At 35.6% G+C, this 27313-nt stretch overlaps 1 protein-coding gene across 1 annotated transcript; it reads left to right on the plus strand.

Moving 5' to 3' along the window:
• The first annotated feature begins 267 nt into the window (after positions 1-267).
• On the plus strand, positions 268-25732 carry LOC125657060 (uncharacterized). The gene is made up of 5 exons (XM_056143956.1): positions 268-935; positions 2250-2425; positions 14835-15475; positions 16745-16792; positions 21299-25732. Exons 3-5 carry the CDS (start codon positions 14860-14862, stop codon positions 25381-25383), a joined length of 4749 nt encoding a protein of 1582 aa, XP_055999931.1. The 5' UTR covers positions 268-935; positions 2250-2425; positions 14835-14859; the 3' UTR covers positions 25384-25732.
• The last annotated feature ends 1581 nt before the right edge of the window (positions 25733-27313 follow it).

The following is a 27313-nucleotide window of genomic DNA, read 5'->3' on the forward strand; positions in this document are numbered from 1 at the left end:
ACTTTTAATTCAAATCCTAGAACTTCTCTATCTTACAGACAATAATACTGAATCGTATGCATTATTTTGGTGGTGTGGGATAGTAACCTTAGCGGGTACGGAATTCGAAGCGTGTTTTACTAGATAAGTTGACATGTTTAGCTTGGGTACAGTTATAGAGATAAAACTTGTCTTATATTAACATACGACGGAACACATTGATGTTCTCGCTTACTGATATCCGTCCCCTAGTTCGTGCTAGAAATACATGTAGGTGAGCACCTCAGCAACATTCGGGAACCACACGTAGGAATGTAAACTCGATCGATATTAGGTGAAACTTTCAATTATTCTACCACTCTATGTGATATAACTAATTAATACGCGTGGTTTCTGCACATAACGCTGTAGCAGATACGACATGTACTTCCATGATTTCCGAAATTCCACGTCAAATAAACGGCGAAAACTTCACGTTCAGTGTGTGCCACTCGGGGATGCAGCTCTCAGTGGAGGTAGGGAGCCATGCACTAATCATTGTGATGAATTTAGAAACATGTCATTTGGATTTGAGATTAATATCAAACCATCCTTGCACTGATAACGAATATATTGCAGTTGTCGCTTGTAAATAAATGCAGTCGGTACATTAACATTTCTGATCAGAGATTCGATACTTATTTGATATGTTTTGTATCATCAAGATATTCTAAATCGTAATTCAAAATTGATGTCACCTCCGAAATTAAAGGAAATTGTTTTGGGGCTACACTAAATGTATCGTTGTCAAGGATGTTAAAATATTAAATACGTATAAATGAAAATATCAAGTTGCAAACTTTACTGATTGAAATTGACTTTGTTCTTTGTGATATTTAGGCTTGAAATTTAATTTATATTGTCAGTTCAATTATATTTTATTTCAACTACAGGGTATCAGATGGCATGAAGAAAAGGTAAACTTTGATTACACCTACCTAAAAGAAAGTTACAACATACAAGTACACCAACATAAAAATAATAAAAGGCTACATTATGTACACTGTAATACGACCAACCTATGACAGCAACAAAAAGCGATTAGGCACTCGTTTTAATACAACTGGAAAAAAAAACACAGAGTGTTTACACCAAACTGCAGTCACCATGTACATGGAATACATATTTTTTGATAAAGAATGGGGAGGCTGTGTTTAAGTTCCAAATTGCAATGGAGGAACTCAGATTAATAATACTAGTGTACTCACTGTTTTTGGAGACGGTTAAATTTTACCCTTTAGACAAGAGGACCACGGGCCTTAACGATCACCTGAATACCATAGTCCTTACATAGACCACGCATTTTGTTTTTCCTAACAGATGCCTGAAAGTAAAGAAGGGAGATTTTCTATTTACGATTTGATACATTTTCACTAGAGAGCCATATCAGCCCCACCCTAGGGCCTAAACCCCTAACTCGATGGCCATGGTTTTCACAATTTAGGTAGAGATCTTCGTGGGCATCATAACCATGCATTTAGGTTTTCTCAAACATGTCTGAGAGTAGAGAAGAATATTTTCTAAGATTCAACATGGCTTTACTAATTGGCCACATTTGCCATGCTACCTAGAGACTGAAGCCCTGACCAAGGGGCCGTGAATTTCACCATTTTGGTAAAGGGCTTCATGGACATCATAATTATGCATTTGGATTTTCAAACATGTGTGGGAGTAGATCTTTTTAATTTGGCATTTTGTTGCAGTTTTCGCCTATGCACACATGAGACCGTGGGGAGGGGAGGGGGGGGGGGGGCAAGATAATGAATTTCACAATTTGCATTCCTCTTATTCCAAAAAAGATTTGCACCAAAATGGTAACAATTGGCACTATAGTTTTCAAAAACCGCTAGCGGACGACGGACGAAGACCAACGACAATAAGCCACCTGAGTGACTCTGATGGGTGACTTAAAAATAGTAGCGAGATGTGGTACAGACCAAACTTTTCAATTCTAAATTTTTGTATTTTAAGGGTGGCCCAATAGGGGTCGGCCAAACAAAAGAAGACACAATATCAATGGGTTCAACAATTTCATATTTTAAAAACATACAGTCAATTTCATATTGAAACCATTCCTTCTTCTTTCATTTTATTAAAGACAAATAACTTCATAAACTGAACGTGATTGTCCGTGTTTTCCCCCTGTTTTGATTTTACAAAATGCTGAACTCGCCATGGAGCAATGCATATACATGTAGTCCATTCCACCCGTTTTTCATTCTGTGTTTTAGCAACACCTGTAGGAATTACTTCCTGATATGATGGATTGCTGGCCTTCACGTTCATAGTGGTAAACATGTAAGTTCAATCTCGTGAATTCATTTCTTGCGAATTGCTGATTATTGAACATTGACAGAATGTGGGAAGAGGCAGAGAAAAGAATGGATTTAAACCCTTAGTTCATCGGGTATCGATTTTTCCTACTTTCGTTTTGAATCATGGTAAATATGTATATGTACCAGCAAAACTCTTTATAATTTGTGCATAAGACACTCACCTACAAGTATACAGGTATTAATTTACTGTTGGATACTGTGCATATAATATGTATACGGTGTGACCGTTGGACCGAGCGAAGCATGTACGTAACTCCGTGTCCCGAATGGTAATCATAATTCCGTTAAGTACGGTAGATTGTGATTCATTTAAAAAAATATATTTTGAATGAAATTTCCTTGCCCTAAACACCCAGTAACATCTCAATATTAAAGGAGTTTATATGGGGACAACAGTTTTACATGATCCGCCTATTCATTGAACGCGGGAAATAGAACGCAAGGCGACGTAAACTGTGCATTTTGACGTCACATTTAGCCTCGACTTTTTTCTCTTTTTCAAAGCAAACAATTATAAACAACAATAATACATTCCGTATGCAATGAAAAAGGCCGTTAAAACTAAACAAATTTAACCAATAAATTCAAAATGGTAAAAAAGTAACCGTAATTTTATCGTATACTCTTATTCACAGAAACTCATGAACTCGTTCATCTATTTAGTCGTATTACGGTTTTATATGTATTTATTTGCTAAAACCTGTTACAATGATAATTATACTATTCACTTTGAACAAAATGAGTGCTTAAATTACGAATTGCACGTTAGAGACTTATATTATTGGCATTCAAAATAAAACACGAATAACTGTTGAAGCAGGTAATGAAAAAATAAATGGCGGCGCCCATATGGATCACGAAAATTTCACTGAACGTATATAGAGATTATCTCTTTTCTTTTGCTGATTTTGACTTTTTTCTTTTACATACGTGTTACCTTTAGAGCCTTACTTCGCGGACGGGCCTTCGGCCCGTCCGAGCTTCGCTCGGTATAAATCTAATTATTTATTTATTTATCTATCTATCTATTTATCCATCCATCTATCCATCCATCTATCTATATTTAAATATGCAGTGGTCATATGATACGGTACCTCAGGTACTCCAGACATCAGGGTAATTACGCGTGCTTAAAAAATCGCTTAAAATCTTATATTCATGATTCCCATTTAATATTTTGTTTTATATTCGTTTGTATATTTTAGATATAACAATTATCCAGGGCAACGTTTTAGTACAGTACTGTATCTATTGTAACTATATACGGGTAACCATCGCGATCGGGGTATTGCTAAAAGGAAGAACGGAGTACGGAATGAAACACGGAAAATGTGTATTTAATACATGACCAATTTCAGTAGCTATCTAATAACTATTATGATGATGATAATAATGCCCTTTATTTATACAGGATACTACATTTAGTTTAAACACTTGTTCACATTGTGGTGCTGAAAACATATATAAAGACAGCAGCATTATACCGTTACAATGAAAGTTAGTATATAAAGGTATGTTACATACATACGCTATCTACATACATAAAACTGAAAACAAAAACAAATCTATATGTTTTTAAATTCCAGGGTGAAATAAAATCTGAAATAAGCGGATTTACAATTTTCCAATTTTGGGTAATACTTTAAAAATTCTGGCATATCATTCCATAACTGTGAACAATAAATTGTAAAAGATCTGTTAAAATATTATGTATTTGCCCTCTAGATATATTATGAAATACTTTGACTTAATCTGGCACATGTAGATCTACAGCTAATTTCATGAACATACTGAAAGAACATCTAGATTAGGTGTTAACCCATGTAAAACTTTGAAGACAATAATGATAGTTCTATATACAAGATAGTCAGATAGATGCAGCCATCTAACTTTTCGCATCATTTCTGTTCGTGTTTAGATTTATCTATTTAAAGTTGTATGGTCCGAATTTCGACAATTTTCCCCCACCTTGTTAAATCATCGTACGTATTTATGAGGCTGTATAAAACGTCATACATTATTTCACCTGCTTGAACCAGAATCACTTGATTTTCAATCGGTGTTTACGAACAACCGCCACTCGACCATTCCAAGTGACAGTCATGTGTGCAATTCAAACTTTCAAATCATCGGTGATCTTACTGTGTAAAGCTATGTATTTTTGTTACAACAGTACCGTGCCATAACTTTAAAAGAGATAAAAATATTTAATACTTCTTAGTAATTCGTTGTTTTACACCCTTTCAGTCTTAAAATCATACAGTTGCGTCCGAGTTAATACATCGTGTTGGGATTCCCATGACTCGCATGGGGCTATTCATAGACGCCTAATAGACAGTAATTTATCATTCGGCAAACTACGGTAGATGCCGATACCCTACATCTAGCGTCGGATGTATGACGGTAAGTGATATACATGTATATACGCCTAACATTTGTAATGCGGTCGTCGATTTGCTCTGTCGGAATACTGCCACATTCAGAAAGTAGTGATCAAAATATTTTTTTTAATGAATTTATCGAGTTTTCCTAAGAAAACTGCACTCTATTTCGAGAGAAAAAACCCATAAATCTCAAAGAGAAGTAGTTGCAAACATTGAGAGTATCTTTAAATATTATGTTTAAAATGGACTGTATTTCGCGGGAGCGGTGTAGCGGTGATCGCGGTCGCTGGTGCTCAGGGTCGCTCTAAATATAGCGGTAGCCCTGCTGTTCGACGCTCGCATAATTCGACCCATAGGTAATTGTAAACATTTTATATGGTTGTAATCAGCAATTAGTGTGAAGTTTGGTGATGAAAAAAAACCAAAAGACAATAAAACAATTGGTATTATTGAATTATTTTGTTTTAAAAACCAGAAAATGCTTTGGTTCTTAATTCTACATCTGAAATTGTGATCGGCATATGAACTTCATTTATGCACATATTTTAATAAGAAGACGTGCATTTTAACTAATATATTAAATTATATAACTAGTGCAGCTCCTTTAGCAAAAATATCAACAGAAACTTACTAATAATTATTCATTTTACATGCAAGAATCATCGAGATCGACATCCCACCAATGTCGTCCTGTACTCGAGCGATCGAGTCTCGACTGATTTATATCATTATGATTATGATAACAATACCTTGAAAGTAAGATAGTGGTTTAAAAAGAAAAAGTAAATAATATTGTTTTTATTGTCTATGATTTAATTGCTAGTATGAATAAATGCGAATCATGATCACACTGTACCAGTTTAATTCAAAACAAAGTTGTGACTCGAATTTCCTCTATTGTGTTTTTTAATATCGAAAAGCCATCAGCTATGTCAATGAAATATTTTTATGTAGGTGTTGAAATGCTTAGGTATTTAGTTTTAATTTTTTGCGCAATTACTTGTGAATTATGAATTTAAAGCAGATTTTCGACATAGTTTGTGGTCAGAATAATCCAAGCTCCATGACTAATTTTCATTTGTAATTAAATGAGCACAAAGCACAACTAGCCAATCCAATAAACTTATCATGGTTATGTAACACTAACCTGACTAAAAAGATAGGTGCCTGTTTTTGACCGACTCAGGTTTACATTTCTAGGTAAACATCATATCTATAGATATATCTAGTGTTTTTCAATGATGATATATCAGACATTCAGTATTTGAAAAGTGGATAATTTATGTTGAATTAATGTTAAGAATGGAGATGTGGAGTTCATATCCCATTAAAATAATTTACTTCACGTAGTTCAAAACACGTGAAATTAGTTTAAATTCATTTCTTTGAAAACATGCCAGAAGAAAATTTATACTAATGCAATAATCAATTATCTTTGGAATGAACAATATGAATTATTTACCCTGTGAAAAACAAATAGAGAACATCCTATATATTGGACATTCTCGAGCATACAGTAAAAATGTGCATAATCATTTGCATGAAATGTCTATATGGTAGACCCTTGATATTTAGAGGTCAAAGGGTAAGTATTATGACATCATTTACTGATCCTTTTAATTCTTTCTGCATTGAATTTGTCAATTCTCCAAAACATCCCAATTTCCCTCATTGTGATACATTTTAATCTGTGATCCATTTCAATCAGTCTGTTGATTTTTTTGTTGGATTTGAATTATACATTTTTTTCGAAGTAATCTGTAGAGTAGCATAATTTCATGTGAATTTGCAATTTTTGAGCTACGTCTGTTCTTTAATAACATCAGGTTGCACTCAAATACAGTGGCAAATCTATACCTTACTGTGGGGTTTGGGGGGAGGTTAACCCATTTAAAAAGAATGATTTAAAATGGTGCATTTTAATGCATTTCTTCCCTTCATTTGTAGTCTTTTATATGTTTGGGTGTGGTAAAACAGAAAAGAAATATGCTGGTGTGACGTGTTGTCAGTATATTTTTCTGAATTAAAGTAACAGAAAAGCAGTTTTCGAAATTCGTTTAAAACTTAGTACAGACTGGGTTTATGCCAAAACTAGATGACATAGACCTCATCGAATTGGCATAGACCGCAACATTGAAAAAAATAACACAAATTTAAAACATTTTTATTGACTTTTAAAGTACTTATAAATTTTTATTGACTTTTAAAGTACTTATAAAGCATATTTTCTTTCCATTTCCAAAAAAGTGTTCTCTTTTCCTCATAACGTTTATCAGACGTTGACTTGTGGGATAACTCAATTGCTTTAAACTAAGAAAATTAACATATACGTTTTGTTATATCCCAATTACAATTGTTATAGACCAGTGCCATTTGACATAGACTCGGTCTATGGTTAATTTCAAACACCAAGAAACATCCTAAAGGTCAGTTATAAAACAGCATCACGCATATTTGTAATATCTCAACAAGTAATTTTGAAACAGTGCACTTTCTAATGTTGACTGTCTGGTATCACCCTCATCTTACTGGAGTTTGATAGGCTATATATCAAAATATCAAAACCTCAAGTGAACTTTTATGATCACCTGTTGTCCGTTGTCTGTCTAAACTTTTTACATTTTCGACTAAGCTAATTTCAACCAAACTTGGCCCAAAACATCCTTGGGTAAAGGGCTTTCAAGTTTGTTCAAATGAAGGGCCATGAGCCTTTCAAAGGGGAGATAATCATAAAAATGCAAAAATAGGGTGGGTTTCATTTAAAAATCTTCGAGAACCACTGGGCCAAAAAAGCTAAAATTTACATTGAAGTTTCCTGGCATATTGCAGACTCAAATTTGTTCAAATCATGGCCCCCGGGTGTTGAATGGGACCACAGTAGGGGGTCAAAGTTTTACATACAAATATATAGAATAAATCTTTAAGAATCTTCTTCTCAAGAACCACTGAGCTAGAAAAGCAGAGATTTACATGAAAGCTTCCTGACATAGTTGCAGATTCAAGTTTGCTCAAATCATGGCCCCCGGGTGTTGAATGGGACACAATAGGGGATCAAAGTTTTACATACAAATACATAAGAAGAAACTGTAAAAATCTTTTTCTCAAGAACAGCAAAGTCATGATTATTCATAGTTACAATAAAGTATATGTAAGCATCTTCAAGTAGTGAAGCAGTTTGCTCAAATCTTAACCCTCCAGGGGTAAGTGAGGAACACAATTGGCAATGGGCAATTTAGTTTTAGATAGGAGGAATAAAGAAATTTGTTTACAAACAGTGATCAGTCTTATTAATATGGAATCATTCTCAGGTATTGTAGATTCAAGCTTTTTCAAATCATGACCTCTGATTTCCTTAATTAAATAATTGCCAAAACCATAACATTTTCAATCCCCAAAAAAGTAGACCAGGGGTCATAATGTGAAAGTGCGTTCTTTTTAAACTAGATACAGATATATATTTACAATACGAGGATGTCTGCTAATGTCACTTCTTTTAATAAGACTAAGAAAGAAGGTAATTTTGTGACATCATTGCCCAGCTCATATCACATGGAGGTATCCTCATATGAGCCATAATTTTGAATAAAAATTTAAACCCAAATGAAAAATAAAGTCCTGAGATTTTCTTAGTAAGTAAAAACAAAACATTAACAATTATAATGAAGCTTTAAAAAATTTCAGTGTTTAATGTAAAAAGTATGATCTAATTTGGAATGAATAAAAATAAATGTTATAGAAAGCCAAAATGAAGAGACGAAATAAAATACTATGTGTGGTTTCAGTTACAATCCCTTGAAATATAGTGTTGGTATGTAGGAATGATATTTAATTTCTTTTTTATTATAGACTTAAGATGGAAACAGTTTCCTTTTATCGTCACTCCCTTGCATATACCATTTACATATATTTATCAAAATTGGTAGGGATCACCCTAGTGTTTACAATTCTAAGACTTATATATATATATATTTAAAAAATAAAAATGCAGAACAAAATCAGTGCATTTGCCAAAATCATGTTGTCATATTTCACCCAGGTTACAGTTTTCAAACCCTTCCAAGTTTTTAAATCTTTCTTACTGTTTCAAAAATAAGTAGGGTGATAGCTCAGTTGTGTATTTAAGCATTTTTTTTTAGTTCTATGTCACTCTCTGTCTAACGTTAGATGGCCTGTTGTAAGTGTTTACAGCTTAGCATTTGAGCGGTATCTATATATTGGCTATGAAAGAACTTAAAGCTTCACCTGAAGGAAAATGGGCCAAAAACCTATATATAGTGGTAAATAAAGTTAACCCTTCTCATAAAAGAAAATCTTGAAAAAGGCGTGTATTTTATTTGTATATGGTAACGAATTTAGGAAATATTAAAAACCGGGGAAAAAAAGATAGTTGAGGGTCGGGGGTAAAAATTATGGACTGTCGTTTAACTGTAACCACACATGTTTTTATTTGGCCTGAACAATAATGAAGAAAAGGTCAGTGCTCAAAAGGTGAAAACAAAAGTTTTAAACCAAAGTTTTCAAGAATGTCTTGCCAATCAGAATTTCATGCTGTGCTGAATTTTTTTATTATTATGGATCCATTGAAAATAATAAAGTTGTAATTTTGCTGTTTTCAAATTACCTTCTACACCATGAATAGTGACCCCCATAATTGTTTTAACTACCACTTTCTTGTACATTATCTAATCAAAGCATTATTATTAGTATTAAATAAATTCAAATTGTGTAATTCTCTTAATGCATTACATGTAATTCAAGTAATTTTTTTTTCGGATTGTGTGAAGTAAAAATATGAAACGGTCATTCTGAAGAGCGACCCCAGACACCGACGCTCATAATTAATTCAAAATAATTATTTTCCCCATTTTTTCTCTCCCGAATTCTGAAACTACACTTAAATTAGCTATTTCAAATCAAACCGCCACCCATTTTCACCTTGTGCAACTTTTACAGACCATACCCTAGTCAGTTCTGACAACATATGAAACGGTCATTCTGAAGAGCGACCCCAGACACCGACGCTCATAATTAATTCAAAATAATTATTTTCCCCATTTTTTTCTCTCCCGAATTCTGAAACTACACTTAAATTAGCTATTTCAAATCAAACCGCCACCCATTTTCACCTTGTGCAACTTTTACAGACCATACTCTAGTCAGTTCTGACAAAATATGAAGCATGTTTTATTACAATATTTTAAAAAGAAGTTATAGTTTCATACAAATCTCTTGGTAGAAAGTTACATACACTTTCTCTTAATGAAAATATGAAATAAAATTAATCATTGACCACACACATTTTTAGAAAATTAGATTTTTCTTATTTAGCAGGGCAGACAACTCTTCTAAAAAGTCTTAAGTGCAAAAATGTCAGCTTCGAATCATTCACCAGTCATGTGAATTTCATCTGCTTCACTTTCATCATTATTTGACAATAAACATTTATGTTGATCTAAATCCTTCAAAATTGTTCATTATCCTTTCATTATACATGGCATACCTTAATTCAAAATATAAAGAAGTCTACATATCTATGCAGTTGCGGATTTAGAGGGGGTGGGGATGAGTCCCCTCCCCTAGGTCTTCTTATTTCTGTCTAGAATCTGTCCCACGAGAACAGTTCCAACTCCGCTGTCTTCTAGGACCTGCACCAGTTGTAGGACGTTTTCAGCCACCTTCCTAGGTTGTCCGTCAACGCTAATGTCGTTTCCACCGAGATGAATGAAAACTCGATCAGGGGAATACTGAAGCAGGTTTTGCAGGCAGGTTTGATTTGGCTCCTTTGCTGTCATGCCACCAACTCCAAAATATTTTATTCTCGGGTCTGCTTCGGTAGATCTTCCGAGACGCGAGACAAAAGACGATCCAAAGACAGCAGCTTTCATGATGATATTAAACAACTGGACGTCGATACCGTGGCTTTTGTACATACTCGTGAAGCCAGTCCTATCATAGTATTGGCTGACTGCAAAGAATGAGATTCACTCAAAGTACTGCTCATTTTTACGTAGTTCCTTGTCATGAATTTGATATAAGAAAATTGTAATTTTATGATATATAAAAAATGATTCAAATAAATGTTCCTAATTAGAACCAGGATCATGAAAATATTTCAACTTTTAAAGTCATAATTAATATATACATTGTGCTGAAATTATGTACCTTTCAAACCATTTACAGCTTTACAAATTACAAAAGACTCGGCGAATATGACCATGGGCAAAGAGTTACAATAAGAAATTTTATGACAGTAGGACAAAATGGCACAGGACAAAAAGTCACAATTTTATAAGAAAATAAAAAACTATTGATTTTTTATATATATTTGAAAACATATCTGTTCTTTTTGTAAAGTTTAAGAAAATATATATGCAAACTTTATATTTTCTATGCGATTTTGATAATAATTATAAAATTGTTATTCCTTTTATCATATTTATTGTAAAATATCATTTTGATTTTTAAAAAGAGAGATTTCTTATTTCGATGAAATAAGCTTGATGATCATTTGGTTTAGTATACTACATATTACATGTAATGATTGTCAAAACAAAATCTGATGACAGAATTATGGTTGACTTCCTTTCACTCCAGATCATTGTCAAAACAAGAAGTAAGTGAACTATCATATAATAATTGATATATAAACAAGTTAATGATTTTTCATTTCTTATTATCTGATAATGAACATTTAATAATGAACTGAAGGTGCTAAATGTGGCAAAACAAACATCAATAATGATGACATGTATTCCCTTGTACCTCCTATCCACTGTAAGAAATGTCTGGTGTCTGAACAACAGCTTTAGTGAGCATTTGGGTACCACCTGTTATTATTATCTTAAAAGTATATATGGGGTCTCATTTGCTAAGTCATTTTTGTGACTTTTCTACATATTTTGTGACTTTCTGTCCAGTGACGTTTATCTTGTGACTTTTTGTCCGTATACCAAACATGAATCCTATTTTGACTAATTTCGTGAAACTGAAACGTGTCCTTTGTAAGCAATTATAGTTGGCGCATAAGTCATTAAGTGAACAGATATACGTTGACGATGAAAATAAATAAATAGATATTAGGTAAATAAAGACGAAAAAGCCGCCAGACGTTAGTTTTGTTGTCTTATGGTTTTTATTGGGAATAAGAAGGATGGCACGATCCCTCATGCCTGCTGGTTCCTATACACGATCCTGCTATATGTACATGTATATAGAGTCTAGTTGGTTAAATTTTAACACAAAAAGAATTATCTCGTAATAGGAAAGTCTTCCACTTTTGTACAAAAACACCCAAAGTAAACCTCCAAGTTGTATACAGTAGATGTGTGGTTGTTCGCATATCGGAGATAATTTGAATTCAGATAATCAGAAAATATATTTGAAATAAAAGAGGGTGAGAGAAGAAACATACTATGCAAAATAGATAAATAAATAATAAAACAATGTTGAATATGTGCCTACGTATTGTTCGTAAATTGGGCGAGTGGTATTTGTACTTATGATTACGAAGGTTGGTCACGGTAGAATAACCTGGTGTTATTTTATTTACAGGTAATTGTTTACACCTGCACGTTAATCCAAGTTTAAGGCGTCTAGCTGTGCCTTGTTCACACCTGTTATCATGTGATTAAAATATAAAAGATGACTTAGGAATTGTTATGGAGATAACACTATTGTAAATATGCTTTGAATAAACAGCCATTGTTTTCAAGTTGTTTATTCGTTATTAGATATCTTAGACATAATTCAGAAATCTTATGCATTAAAATATCAATTTTGGAGTTGGATAATACAAGTTAATTTGTATCTTTCAAGTTATGATGTGCATACAAAACAGAAAACTGAGAAGGGGGTTTATTATTACTATGGATTTAAAACCAGTAGGGCACCGCTTCGAGTTAAATACCACGCATGCGCAGAAGCCGGTGATCCGAGTCGTTCTTTTCCCTATATATTCTATTAAGAGCGACCCTGGTCACCAGCGACCGCCACCACGGTTACAGCGGCAGTAGTTCCAGTTAATCAGTGACGTTAAACATGTTGTTGTACGTCAATGTATACGTATTATGGCGAAAAACATCATGCATCCGAGGTTAGATGGAATCGACCGAGGTGATCCAAGTGAGTAATTCATGCGTCATCCGGAACACCTCGGGCCTTCCACCGACAAGCACCGGTGTTCCGGATGATTTATGCGTACCACATTATATTCACTTTCTTAATAATCTTCTCACTGTTTTCGTTTACAAGTAAATGTTTTCAAGCACGTAATTAAAGGAAAGTTAATAACTTTAAACACTAATTAATCTGCTTGGAAGTAATTATGTACAAAAATAATGTATGGTCATCAGATCATACAGCTTTAAAATCGCTTTACCAGTTCGCTTTTGAAGTTGGCATACTTTTAAAGACCGTCCTTGGTTTTTATATTGCCCCAAACAATGCAACAGTAGCTAAAATGAGGAAAGAGCATTGTATTAAAAAAAATCTGTAATAACTCGGTTGACAAGAATGAACGTAATCTAGACAACACTCCTATTTTGTTTGCTAGTTGTTGTTTTTTTTTTTGTTGGTTTTTTTTTGTTGGTTTTTTTTTTTTTTTTTTTTTTATAGAATGTCATCATGTTCTAAAAAGACAGTAGTTTGGGAAGTGATTGATGATTGGAGACGACTCTTCCAAACTTGTAGCAAAATAACCTTAACCCAAACGTACTTATTGAAGTGGATGTAATGTGACGGGGGTCATCTTATAAAATGTGACGCACATTGTTTGGCTTTGAGAGGCGGATTAAGCAATCCCCATTGACAAATACATGTATATTTCAAAATGAGCAGGGGGAAATTACAAATGCTTGATATACCATTAATTAGAATATAATGTCTTTCTATTTAGCTATTATTTTGATTTTATAAAATATCGAAATACGAAGCAGATGTGAAATACCTTGTGGTGTCTCTTATCTACATATATTATGTAAAACACAGTTGTGTTTATAAATTTGAATACAACATGTGATTAGACTACAATGTTGCGCATAAATGAATCGACTTCTGTTTCTTAACTACATAATTATATATAATGATCTAGTTTGCCAATACAACCTAGATGTCTGACGTTTTTCATACCGATTGTTAGGCCGTTCTTGACAGACTAATTTTGACTACGGATTACTTCGTTAGCCTGATCAAGATAAATGGCTCATGCCGGTGTGACCGATCGACATGGGATGTTTACTCTTCCTGGACACCTGATCCTACCTCTGGTATACCCAGGGGTCCGTGTTTGCCCAGCTCTCTATTTTGCATTGCTTATAGAAAGAACAGACTATGAATTGATATGATACACGTCAAGTACCATTTGACCACGTGGCAACTGACAAATACGTTGATCTTACAGAGGTTTCAACAGTTTCGCTTAAAGTCAGTATTTCACAAAATCTATGGTCGTGATAATGATTTAGTTTGCAATTACAACCTTCTAATACATGTAGGTCAAATGTTGTGCTGTTTGACGTGTTTTATACCAATTGGTAGGCCATTCTATACAGACTCATTTGACTACGAATTACTCTGTTTACCTGAGAGTGCTCATGCTCATGACAGGTTTGACCGGTCAATAGGGATTGCTAGCTCCTTCTGGCCACCTCATCCCACCACTAGTGTTTCCAACGGTCCGTGTTTGCCCTACGCTTAATTTTGCATTATTTGTTGTTTTCATGAGATTGATCACTTTACGTTACCTCTACGTTTTCGTGTTTTTTTTTTAATTTGAAACTGAAGAATTGCACAGTCATACCCATGCGATTCACATCTCTCTCTCTCTCTCTCTCTCTCTCTCTCTCTCTCTCTCTCTCTCTCTCTCATACACTATATTAGTACTTTTATAAAAGCACACATTTCTGAAATGATGCTATTTTTATCGGAAGTGAGTTAATGAAAAAGTGATAACGAAAAGTGATCAATATCATAATTCCCTTTTAAAAGCAACACACAAATGCATGATTTCACGAATTATAAAAGTGATGTGTGATTCTGAAGAAAGCTGTCCTGGTTTGTTTTCAATGTTCAGAAACCTATGTTGTTTTATTTTTCGTAGATTAAGACCTGTCTTCATTGAAATAATGGCAAGTTCTGCTTACACTTCAACTCCAGAGACAACGAACGCTAACAGAGCTTGCCGTGTGGTACTGGGTCCCTGTACAGATGGGCTGCGTGACACACTGCGTCACTATGTCCCACCAATAACATTTCCTCACGTCATCAAACGAAACAGACATAAGCTTCCGCAACTGACAGTAGTTCAGAAAAATCTCATTCTACCTCAAAATGCAAGATACACGGGATTTTACGGTGATATGGACATTTCCTTATTGTATACACTCTTAAGAAATATTGCCGTCATACCACCACATTCCAAAGGTTGGGTTAATGACCCAGACGCTAACGACACGTCCATCTCTGCAACTATTGAAAGAATTCGTTTGGTTCGGAATCAGTGTGTACACTCGTCAGGTCCATCCCTGTCTCATGCTGAATTTGTTTCAATCTGGTTCACTATTCGAACAGCCATGGTGGATCTGGACACCTTCCTTAATAACGGCAACAAGTATGAGGCAGAAGTTGACTATCTACTAAATGAAACGATGGACCCCGAGGGTGTCAGCATTTTACAATATGAACTAAGAAAGCAAGTTCTTGAAGATCAGAAAACCAAAGAAACAGTAGTCAAACTTACATGTAAGAGATGGCTTTTGCAATCAATTATGAATTTTATTTATTAAGAATTGCTAATAATTCATACCTTCAATTTCCAATGTCAAAGAAAGCATTCTTATCAAGTATCTATCATATAGCAGGTTTTTCCACGAGAGTAAACGTTGTAGATTTAGGTATACAAATAATTTTAGTGAAATATATTTTGTCGGATACGGAGTTCCAAAATATAAAAAAAAATGATAAGCACCCTTCATCTTGATTAAGCAAACCGTTTTCCGTAGCCTTAATCAGTAAGTGAAGAACGATCTAATAATTGGTATACAACATATTCGACAGCATTCAGTGATACATTGTATTTGCTAACTAAATCGTGATAACAACGATAAGATTTGTGAAATCCCAACATTAAATGGCATGAGAGACATAACCACCATAAGCTAGGGGTACTGGAATATTGTTAATGTGTCTAGACGGAGTAAGCGTTCCCTGTAGACCGGTCACACCCGTCGTGAGCCCTATATCTTAATCAGAGTTATCCGTAGTCAAATTCAGAGTGCCAAGAACGGTCTACTAATCGGTATGAAACACGCCAGACCGCATTTGACCAAATGATATGTTGTATTGGCAAACTAGATCGTTATAACGACCGTAGAATTTGCAAAATGCTGACTTTAAACGAGATTGTTGGAACCCCTGCATCATCAACTTGTTTATTAGTAGCCTGCTTCGATTTAGAAACTGACCATAGGCTGAACAAGCTCTTGTGTATCGAATAAGAATTGAGAGATATAAACAACCAGTGTAGGTGATAATGGAATATTGTTACAAAAATATGGGACGTTGACGATGGAGAAACTGAAATCATCCCATTTGTCATAAGTTGAGTTGTTAATTTGCCGTAAATATCTACTTTCAATAAACTATCTAAGTATGAAGCAAAAGTCTTTCTCTCTTCTCTCTGTACTGATATATGTTGTAATCATTTTCCCCACTTACTATTTGTCTTCTACGTCCTGTTTCTATTTTTTCTCGCAGCAATCACGAAATAGCTCCTCTTCATGGCTCTAAATGTGTAAATGTGTAAATAAAGCATTACATGAAATTATTCACCTTGTGGGTGTTGAACCTATGAATTAATTTTCATCTCTTGTAATGTAGCGATTTTATTTTAAAGTTACCGAAAAAGTTGAGCATCTACGTGTTCTAACTATGTATAATGTAAGCATGTCTACAATAGTATTAGTTATCCATCGTAATTTAATCAGTATAGCACATTTTATTTCTGTTTAGATGAAGTGGAGAAATTAATGAAATCAGCAATCCCTCCAACTGTGAGAGGTATGTACTACTGTGTTTTAACATGCCATCAATTGATTCTGCTCTGTAACATCTGCTTATTATGTTGAATGATATGAATTCCAAAAGTATTTAGAAAGTGTGCCATGAGGGTAGGTTATTTTTAAGTAGCTGGCCTGTTTTTATGCCCCTGAGATCCAGTAATTCTGTCATTCTGTCTGGAACTTTAACTTTGCTAATAACTTTTGAACAGTAAGTGATAGAGCTTTGATATTTCACATAAGTATTCCTTGTGAGCAGACCTTTCCGTTGGTACTAAACCTTTTGACCTTGACATTTGACCTACTTTTACTTATTTTTTTGACATTGGTAATAACTTCTAAATGGTAAATATTAGAGTTTTCAAATTGTACATGAGCATCTCTTGTGACAAGATCTTTCTACTGGTACCAAGATATTTGTCCTTGTGACCTTGATCATCTTCGGAATTGGGCATTATCGGGGGCATTTGTGTTTCACAAACACATCTTGTTATATTCTTGTGAGGCAAATTTTATTCAAAAGCTCCTAAATGAGAAAAATTTTTATAGCTGCGAACTTCAACTCGACATTCAGATGTATAGACGACGTTATGCATTGTATCTATTAGCAGTAATCATTTTTATTTGTATGTCGATTCAATATATCCCAGTGAACTTGAAATACAAGACATTACAATTGTATCTTCATTGTCATCTTTCCATATTCATGTAACAGTATTCAATTATCACCTGCATATGGTGTTTATATCTCTCAACTGACTCGATACGCAAGAGCTTGTTCTGCGTATGTTCAGTTTTTAAATTGAGGTAAGCTACCGATAAACAAGTTTATGGTACAGGGGTTTGAACAGTCTCGTTTAAAGTCAGCATTTTGCAAATTCCATGGTCGCTATAACGATATAGTTTGCCAATACAACCTATCATTGGGTGAAATGCTGTCTGGCGTGTTTCATACCGATTGATAGACCGTTCTTGTCACACTGATTTTGGCTACGGATTACCCCGTTTAACTGATCAAGATAAAGGGTTCACAGCGGGTGTGACCGGTCGACAGAGGATGCTTACTCCTCACAGCAGGGTTAAGGTTAAACTGGTACCCTGTTGACCTCGCTTCTCTCGGGTACAACAGGTAAGCGCCAATTTTTGACAGCCAGGATTTGGGCTGTATCGTTATCTCACGCGTATAACGAGAGTTCCCTTCAAAACAACAAAGACGCTAACTTTGACGTCACAGTCGACTACACTACGTTACGAATATACACATTCTCTCACCAGAGGGCGCGTTACGCAGGCTTCACATACACCTCTGTCAACGCTTGGAATCACGTGACAATATAATCACATGATGTAAACAGTCATTCTCCGTTTCCTTCCCGTTTAAAAGTTCTGGTAACAGGTGATTACATCAGGCTCTTTTCATACCCCACTGGCACTTTAATAAGTACAAATTTACCATTTAGCTGTTTGTCTCTTATTTCACAAGTTTTATCTTATTTTTACAGCCTTTCTTGCTTTTGATTCCATGTTTACATTCAAATCTTTACCACGTGGATGTCCTACATTCACACGCATGTTACGAAGTAGTTCCACATTTAGGATCAGAAAACGGCGATTTTAAACAATTTACAGTAAGCATCAATTTAAGTGCACCAAAAACATTTCATAGTCAGACTAAATATCTAGTCGAAAACATAAATGTTGGATATTAAAAACTTTTACAAGATTTCTGTACAAAGCCGTTGACAGAGGTATTGTAGTGTCAGGAGCGCACGGAACTCTGGGTGTAGTGTGAGGAGCGCACGGAACTCTGGGTATAGTGTGAGGAGCGCACGGAACTCTGGGTGTAGTGCGAGTAGCGCACGGAACTCTGGGTAGAGAATGGAATATACAGTGAAGTAGGCCTATGAAGCGCGAAACTTCGTAACGTAGCACAGTAGACTTTGACGTCATTATTAAACTACAACGACTCTACCATTTGGAATATCTCTAGTGAGACATAAAAATCAACTAACCAATGAAATCGGCTCATTTGGGCTAACCAAAGTACCGCTTACCCGTTGTTTGTGTGTAGCACCAATCAGCGGGGAACCAGTTTAGGTTAAGGCGTCTTGAGTAAAGTTAAAACAAACATCAAAAAATGTACCTCTGTGCACTTATCACTATCTGACGTCACAATATAAAAGTATGTCACGACGTACATGGGGTCTATAGTTGTATCGCGGGGAAAATGTCATAATATTTTATCGCTGTTTACTGCCGTTATCTAGTGTTCAAACTGTATGTTTAAATCTGTCAGATGATTTTTCCCCAATTTTCTTTTATAATATATGTCTCATATTTTTATGTATAGTGTGCACGAAAGACTGTAAAATAATCTTTATATTATTTTGTGACATTGAAATCGCTCCCGATGTGAATAGTCATTTGGAATAAAGAAAACCAACGCATGTACATATCGACTCGGCACAGATGAAAGATGACGATATTTTATTTCGATCAAGGCATATTCTTAAAGGTAATTAGTTGCAGATTTAGGATTTTGATACGGAGGTAGAATATTTTGCTTCGTTTACAAACGATTTGGGTGTGAATTTGGAAAATGCCCAATATTTGAGTTGAGATTATGGAGATTGCTTTATTTGAGAGGGTATTGTACCGATCCTTATCACTTTTTTAATTCACCATATCAATGTCGATATATCAAGCCCAAACTGCAAATGATTTGAGTACATCTTTCACCTGTGCCGAGGGGATAAACAACTAAACGTCTAGGGGATAAAAATAGATCTACGTCACTTGTATGACGACGTAATAGTTAGGCGAAGGATTTTCTCACGTGATCCGATGCTTGTTTATGTATTGACAAACGATTTTTACTAAAAAATATTCGACGTTTGGAAGAATTTTACTTTGATATGAATATGTTGTTATTACTTGTTATTTTACTCGGGACGCCTTAACTCCGCTGTGCTCCTAGGCACCTGATCCCACCTCTGGTATATCGAAGGGTTCATGTTTGCCCAACTATCTATTTTGTATTGCTTGTGGGATTTAAAAGATTGATCACTGCTAGTTATCTTCACCTTTGCACTATATGACGTCACAATATAAAAGTACGTCACGACGTACTGGTCGTATAGTTGCATCGCGAGGAAAGTGTCGTGATATTTTGTCATTAATTACTACCGCTATCGAATGACAAAGTATATACGTAAAAAAAATTCGAACTCGATGAAAATGTATGGACGCCAACTAGGTATCCGTATAAAGGTCTATCCGTTCTTGAACATTTTTCATTGAACATTGTCCATATGAAGCACTTTTTATGGATATATTTTGCTTTATTTCTGTAGAGGGCGCCATGATTCATTTGAGAGCATCTTTATGATGCAATATTCAATTCTCACCTACATAGGTATTTATGTCTATCAACTGATTCGATATGCAAGAGCTTATTCTGCTTATGAACAGTTTTCAAATAAAAGCAGGACACTGACAAACAAATAAATGTTACAGGGGATTCCACAGTCTCGTAAAAAACAGCATTTTGCAAATTGCACGGCCATTATAACGAGCTAGTTCATGAATACAAACTCATTGGTTCAAATGCTGCCTGACGTGTTTCATACCGATTGTTAGTCCGTTCTTTTTTTATACTACGGATCATATAGGGCTCTCAACGGTGTGACCGGTCGACAGGATATGCTTATTCCTTTTGGGCACCTGATCCCATCTCTGGTATATCTAGGGGTTCGTATTTCCCAACTCTTAATTATGAATTCTTTACACCAGTTATGAGATTGACCACTATTCGTTACCTTCACCCTTTCATTATTCCATTTGCTTAATCAATCAATGGGTTCACAGCGGTATGAAGGGTCAACAGGGGATGCATATTCAGGTACATGATGCCATATCTAGTATGTCCAGGGAGCCGTGTTGGTCCTGCTTTTAATTTTGTATTTCTATAAGAATTGTGAAATTCAAAGCTGTACGTTATTTTCATCTTTTCATCTTTTTATGTTGACTTCACATTTCAACTACCATTCATAAGTACTATTATGTTATGAATACATCGGAGAGGGACATGAGACGATGCACATAATAATAACCGATATTGCATTTAGACTTTAGTACGTTGTCAAAACAGTAGGAGGAGACTGCAACATGCATTGAAAATAAATGTTATATAGATCACACGTATTGTCTATTACATTGATTCATATAACGATAATGCTGTAGAAAAGTATACACCTCTCTATACTGATCCCACCTCTGGTAAGTAAATGGGTTCGTAGAGAGTACCATTTTGTATGTATTGCAAATACGGACCCCTGGCCACACTAGAGGTGGGATTAGGTGCCTAGGCGTAAGCATCCCTTGTTGATTGTTCAAGTCAAATGTAAGTGTGTGCCTTGATCATGTAAATGGAGTAATCCATATTTTGAAATTGTTGCTATACAATACATTGTGACATTTGTTTGACATTTGCTTTGTGTTATTACAGAACAGTACAACAAAGAAATTAGGGAATGGAAAGAGGAAAACAAGCTTTATTACGAAACTCACAGCTTTCATTCAATGATGGAAAAAGTACGAAATCATTCCTTCGTAACACTTGTTGGTGTACCAGGATCTGGAAAGTCGGCCACAGCTCATCACATCGCCCTCAAACTCCAGGAGGAAGGCTATGAAGTTGTACCAACCAGGGACATCAAGAAACTAGAGGATTATGGCAATCCTTCGACTCCACAGGTTTTTGTTATTGATGATGTTGTTGGGATGTTTGGTCTTCAAAACACAAAATTAGAAGTGTTGACAGATTATAAACGAAAACTAACAACTCCATGCATGAATCAGTCTAGAACTCTGATGACATGTAGAGAGACCGTATTCAATGAGATACACTCATACAAATCCTTTTTTACCGAAGACGTAAATGTGGTGAGGTTACATAGTTCTGATAATGAATTAGATGAGAATGACAAGAAGCAAATTCTCCAGAAGTATGGTTTAGATGTCAATTTACTGTCGCCTTCATTGCCGGTGTTAACTAACCGCATGTTTCCTCTTCTCTGTAAATTGTTTTCAAAGGAAAAAAAATTCAAAGTTCTAGGTCAAATTTTTTTCATGAATCCTGTTCATTGCATAATCGATGAATTTGGTGATATGCAAATTCATAACAAACTAAATTATGCAACTCTTGTTTTGTGTATGATGAATGGGAATTGTCTCTCAGGAGATGCTTTTGAAAGTACATGTTTTGCTGGCAAAAAAAGAAATTTGTTAGAAAAATGTAGAATGGAGGCCAATACAGATACATTCAAGTTTATGGATGCCTTATCAGCAATGAAGGGGACATATACGAAAGAGTGTATTGAAGGCCAATTCTCATTTATTCATGACTCCATGTATGAAATATGTGCCTACCATTTTGGCAAACAGTTTCCTGACCAAATATTGTTATACATGAGTAGTAGTTATATTGCTAATTTTGTAAAACTACAAAGAATTGAAAAAAGTATTGGAAAAGGGACGACGAAGCAAGTTGATAATCAATCAAATAAGGAAAATAAGACTGCCAATGACAAAAATATGGGAGGAGATGAATGTGATGAAAGCAAAGAGAGCAATAATGAAAACAGTGAGAGTGGGGAAGTTTTTGATCTGTGTGTAAGGTTACGCGAGGACCAGTATGCACTGTTAGCTGAGAGGTTGTATAGAGACATACAGAGCATGGAGTTGTATGATGTTTTTAAGAATAATGTTTTAAAACAACAAAAGATGTGCGAAACTTTTATTGCCAAGCTGAAGACAAAGTCGTACGAAGAATTAAAATCCTTATTTCTTTCCCAGCACGAAAATGTCGAGAACATAATGAGAAAACAAGCAAGTGTGCTAAACGAGAGTGAGAATTGGGATCAGTGGAGTGATGAAAGGGATAGACAGAGGTTGTTAGTGAATACGAGGAGGAATGTAGCAACACAGGGTGTGAGAGTGATCAGTTGGGTGATTTACTATGGACACAATAAGATCCTACAGTACATTGTAGGACTAATTGAACAACACAAAGAAACCAGTGAATTATTCATGATTTCCAAACATGGAAACGGATACTCTTCTATACAAAATAGGGAGTATATATATGCAGGTACTACAAATAGGCTACCAAAATACCCGCCTTTATATCATGATTCAGCATTGGAGCAGAACAGATTACTTCTATTGGGTTGTTACAGCGGTGATGTAGAAACAGTCCAATTAATTCTGTCTCAGATGAAGAAAAATCCAATTGAAAAAACAAGTGAGTATGATGAAGATTATGTTTTCTGTTCACCACTGACAGTCGCTTGTAAGGTAGGACATGTGAGTATAGTGAGAGAATTGGTGAAGGCGGATACAAATGTCAATCAACAAGATGATAGGGGAAATACCCCACTGGTAGCTGCATGCGAAAGTGGACATTTGAGGGTGGTAGAGGAGCTCGTAAAGGCGGGGGTTAATATCAATTTACAAGACACATGGAATTCACCCCTGGGAGTTGCATGTAGTGGAGGATGTGTGGGTGTGGCGGAGGCGCTAGTGAAGGCAGGTGCTTGTGTTAACCTAAAGAATGAGAATGACACAACACCATTGATAAGTGCGTGTTATAAAGGACACGTAAGCATTGTGAGGTTGTTAGTAAAAGCTTGTGCTGATGTAAACATAGATCATGGAAGTAGTAAATCACCACTGAATGCTGCATGTTGTAGAGGACATGTAAGTGTGGTGAAGGAGTTGATTAAGGCAGGATCTAATGTAAATCTCCATTATGGAAATGGGAAAACACCACTGGTAACGGCATGCTTTGAAGGACACCTTAGTGTGGTGAAGGAATTGGTGAAGGCGGGATCTGATGTCAACCTGCAGATAGAAAATGGAAATACAGCACTAGTAACTGCTTGTGGGCTAGGACATGCTAGCGTGGTGGTGGAATTGGTGAGAGCTGGGGCTAATTTGAATCAACATAATGGATTCGGGAAAACACCACTGATTGCTGCATGTAAAAGAGAGTATATTGATGTGGTTGAGGAGCTGATAAAGGCGGGCGTTAATGTCAATCAACAGGATAGAAATGGGTCTACACCACTGGTAACTGCATGTGAAAGAGGATGTGTTATTGTGGTTGAAAACCTGTTGACTGCCGGGGCTGATGTCAATCTTCAGACAAATGAAGGAATAATACCACTGGTTACTGCATGTTTTTGGGGACATTTGAATGTGGTGGAGAAGCTAGTAAGAGCGGGAGCTAATGTCTATCTTCAGGACAAAACTGGTAAAATACCACTGATAACGGCATGTTTTGGAGGACATTTGGGAATGGTGAAGGAGCTGGTGAGCGCAGGGGTTGATGTCAATCTGCTAGATGACAATGGGAAAACAGCATTGGGAGATGCTTGTTTTGAAGGACATATAACAGTGGTTGAGGAACTGGTGAGGGTTGGGGCTAATGTAAATCTAAAAAATCGAGACGGAAATACACCACTGTTGTCTGCATGTTTTGGAGGACATGCAAATATTGTGGAGAAGTTGTTAAAATCGGGGGCCGATATCAATTTGACGAATATACAAGGAAAAGCGCCACTGGTATCTGCGTGCTTTAAAGGACATTTAAATGTGGTGAAGAAACTTGTAAAAGATGGGGCACCTGTTAATCAACAAGATGCAAATGGTTATACGCCTCTTGGATCTGTATGTTTTGAAGGACATGCAAGTTTGATAGAGGAGCTGGTGAAATGGGGGGCTGGTGTCAATCTACATGATGGCAAAGGACAAACACCTCTGAATATTGCGTGTTTCAGGGGGCACTTAAATGTAATAAGGGAGCTGGTGAAGAAAGGGGTTGATGTCAATCATCAGAACGGAAAGAAGGGAACACCACTGGTCGATGTATGTTATAAAGGACATTTAAGGATTGTAGAAGAGTTGGTGAAAGCAGGGGTTGATGTCAATATGCAGAATGGAAACGGGGAAGCACCACTGGTAACGGCGTCTTTTAGAGGATATGAAAATATAGTAAAAAAGTTGGTGCAGGCGAAAGCTGATGTTAATCTGCAGGATGGACGTAGGAAAACCCCTCTGGTAAGTGCATGTTTTAGAGGATATGACTGTGTGGTGGATGAGTTGTTGAAGTCGGGGGTTAATGTCAATCTGCAGAATGGAGACGGGGATATACCACTGGTAACAGCATGTTTTAATGGACATGAACGTGTGGTAGAGAGGCTAGTGCAGAATGGGGCCGTTGTCAATCTACGAAATAAAGAAGGAAGAACACCACTTGGAACTGCATGTTATAACGGACATTTAAGGGTTGTAGAAGAGTTGGTGAAAGCAGGGGTTGATGTCAATATGCAGGATGGGAATGGGAACTCACCACTAGGGACTGCTTGTTTTATAGGACATGGGGGATTAGTAAAACAACTACTAAATGCAGGAGCTGATGTCAATTTACGAGACAGATATGGAAGATTGCCAATGACAACTGCCAAGAATAGAGGATACATGAGTATAGTTAACGACCTATTGAGAGCAGGGGCAAACTTAAATGTATAGAAATTGTAACAGCAAAAGATAGGAAATCTGATGAAAAACGAGAAGACGTGGAGTCTGATATCAATTAATGATATAAAAGAGAAACATTACTGAATCTGCATTCCATGATATAATTAGTTAGTAGAGTATGGAGTATTTTAACTGACTGTGTGACATCATGAATTAAATGAAGAAATATAATGCAAGTGTAATCATGGTAGACATATGGCGTATTCTTTATATAAACAGGCAGTACAGACTGGAGATGATGTGATAGTGAATGTAGTATTAGGAAAATTTCTTTGAACCTTGAGGAAGGGAGATCTTAATGAACCGAATCATCTGCTATGTGTAGATATGGATGCTTATCAGTGAACATTTCTGTCTACAAATGACTCTGATGTAAATAATTCTGATAATGATTTATATATATATATATATATATATATATATATATATATATATATATATATATATATTGTAAGGGATGTGTTTGATGCGAACGCTTCTGGTGATATGGCTGGTATAAGTGAATTTGATAAGAGTCTTATACTTATCATGATGCTCTTAGATACTTTAGTGATGAGATTGTAGTGACGATTTTGTTGATTGGATGTGTCTGGTAAGTCGTAAAACGTTGGTTGCATATAATGTACGATGACTTTGAGTTTTATTTACTGGGCGAATGGAGATCGTAGAAAGGGAGATACTCGGCGCCAATAGCCCGTATTGACTATATTAGGGTGGGATAAGCTGACTTGTATGTGAGTACTGACAAAGGCGTTATTCATGGAGCGATCAATGATCAGTGTACAAGGACATGATACGTGAGATCAATAAACACAGCAGATGATACTCTACATTCCTCCATTATTAGTATCTGTATCCCTATGTAATTCGTAAGATATGTTTTGATTGTTCAGCAATCTGGGTGTAAATTTTCATACACTCCGTTGAAGCTGCGGATATGTAACGCAAAGTCATATTGCATTGTTTCTTTACATTAAATTGATAATCATATTGCCAAACGTCTTTATTCCATGGGCCCGTGTTTGTTCTACTCTTAATCTTATATTCTTTGTGGGAATAGTGAGATTGATCACTGTTCGTTATCTTCACCGTTTTATTTTACCAATTTCAAGAACACATAAATACATATTTTATCAAATGAAATGATTCAAATCAATCCATGAGGCCTTTTACTCTTTAACACTCATATGTGTACAAAGCGGGGCAACTCTTACAAACATCGTCTGCAAAAATAACGAAATGCTTTGTCTAACGATAACGAGTTGTATTTGGTTACATGGGAGAGTTATCCAGGTCCAATCAAGGGTAAACAGAAACTTACATCATGTTGTATGAAATTCGAACGGGGTAAATACCCCTACACCCTTGACTCGACCTGCAAAATTAATAATACACAGTGCACTATCTATTGGATCAAACATGTTTACTTTTGAGATATATTTGATAATGAAAATGTATTCAACACACTATTTATATATTTTTCCTCAGATATCTGTTACGTAAAATCTTCTATAGGAATACTAGTACCAAAATGATTGTGGAATTAAGGACACACGAAAGATAATGATTAGATTATGTTAATATGACTGATTGTGTGACTGGTTAACAGAGAATGTGTTTTACTCCTCCTAGGCAACTGGTGTTTCCAGAGGTCTACTCTCATCTCAGTATTTTTAGAGGATGTATGAAATTGATCAGTGTTCGCCACATTCAATCTTTTTTTACTGTGACAAGTAGGAGGATTTCACACATTCTGTTCATTAGATAAATCTGTGCGTTGTTTTATGTATATATCGGGGTTTTTTTTCCATTATTTTGTATGCCATACTAATAGAGTTGATTATTTTGGGTTGACAGTCTGTGTAATTATTGTTCTAAAGCTCAGGAAGTCAGTGGTCGTCAAAGAAACAGGGACTTATCT

This window comes from Ostrea edulis, chromosome 7 (assembly GCF_947568905.1).
Source record: "Ostrea edulis chromosome 7, xbOstEdul1.1, whole genome shotgun sequence".
In the NCBI taxonomy this organism is placed as follows: domain Eukaryota; kingdom Metazoa; phylum Mollusca; class Bivalvia; order Ostreida; family Ostreidae; genus Ostrea; species Ostrea edulis.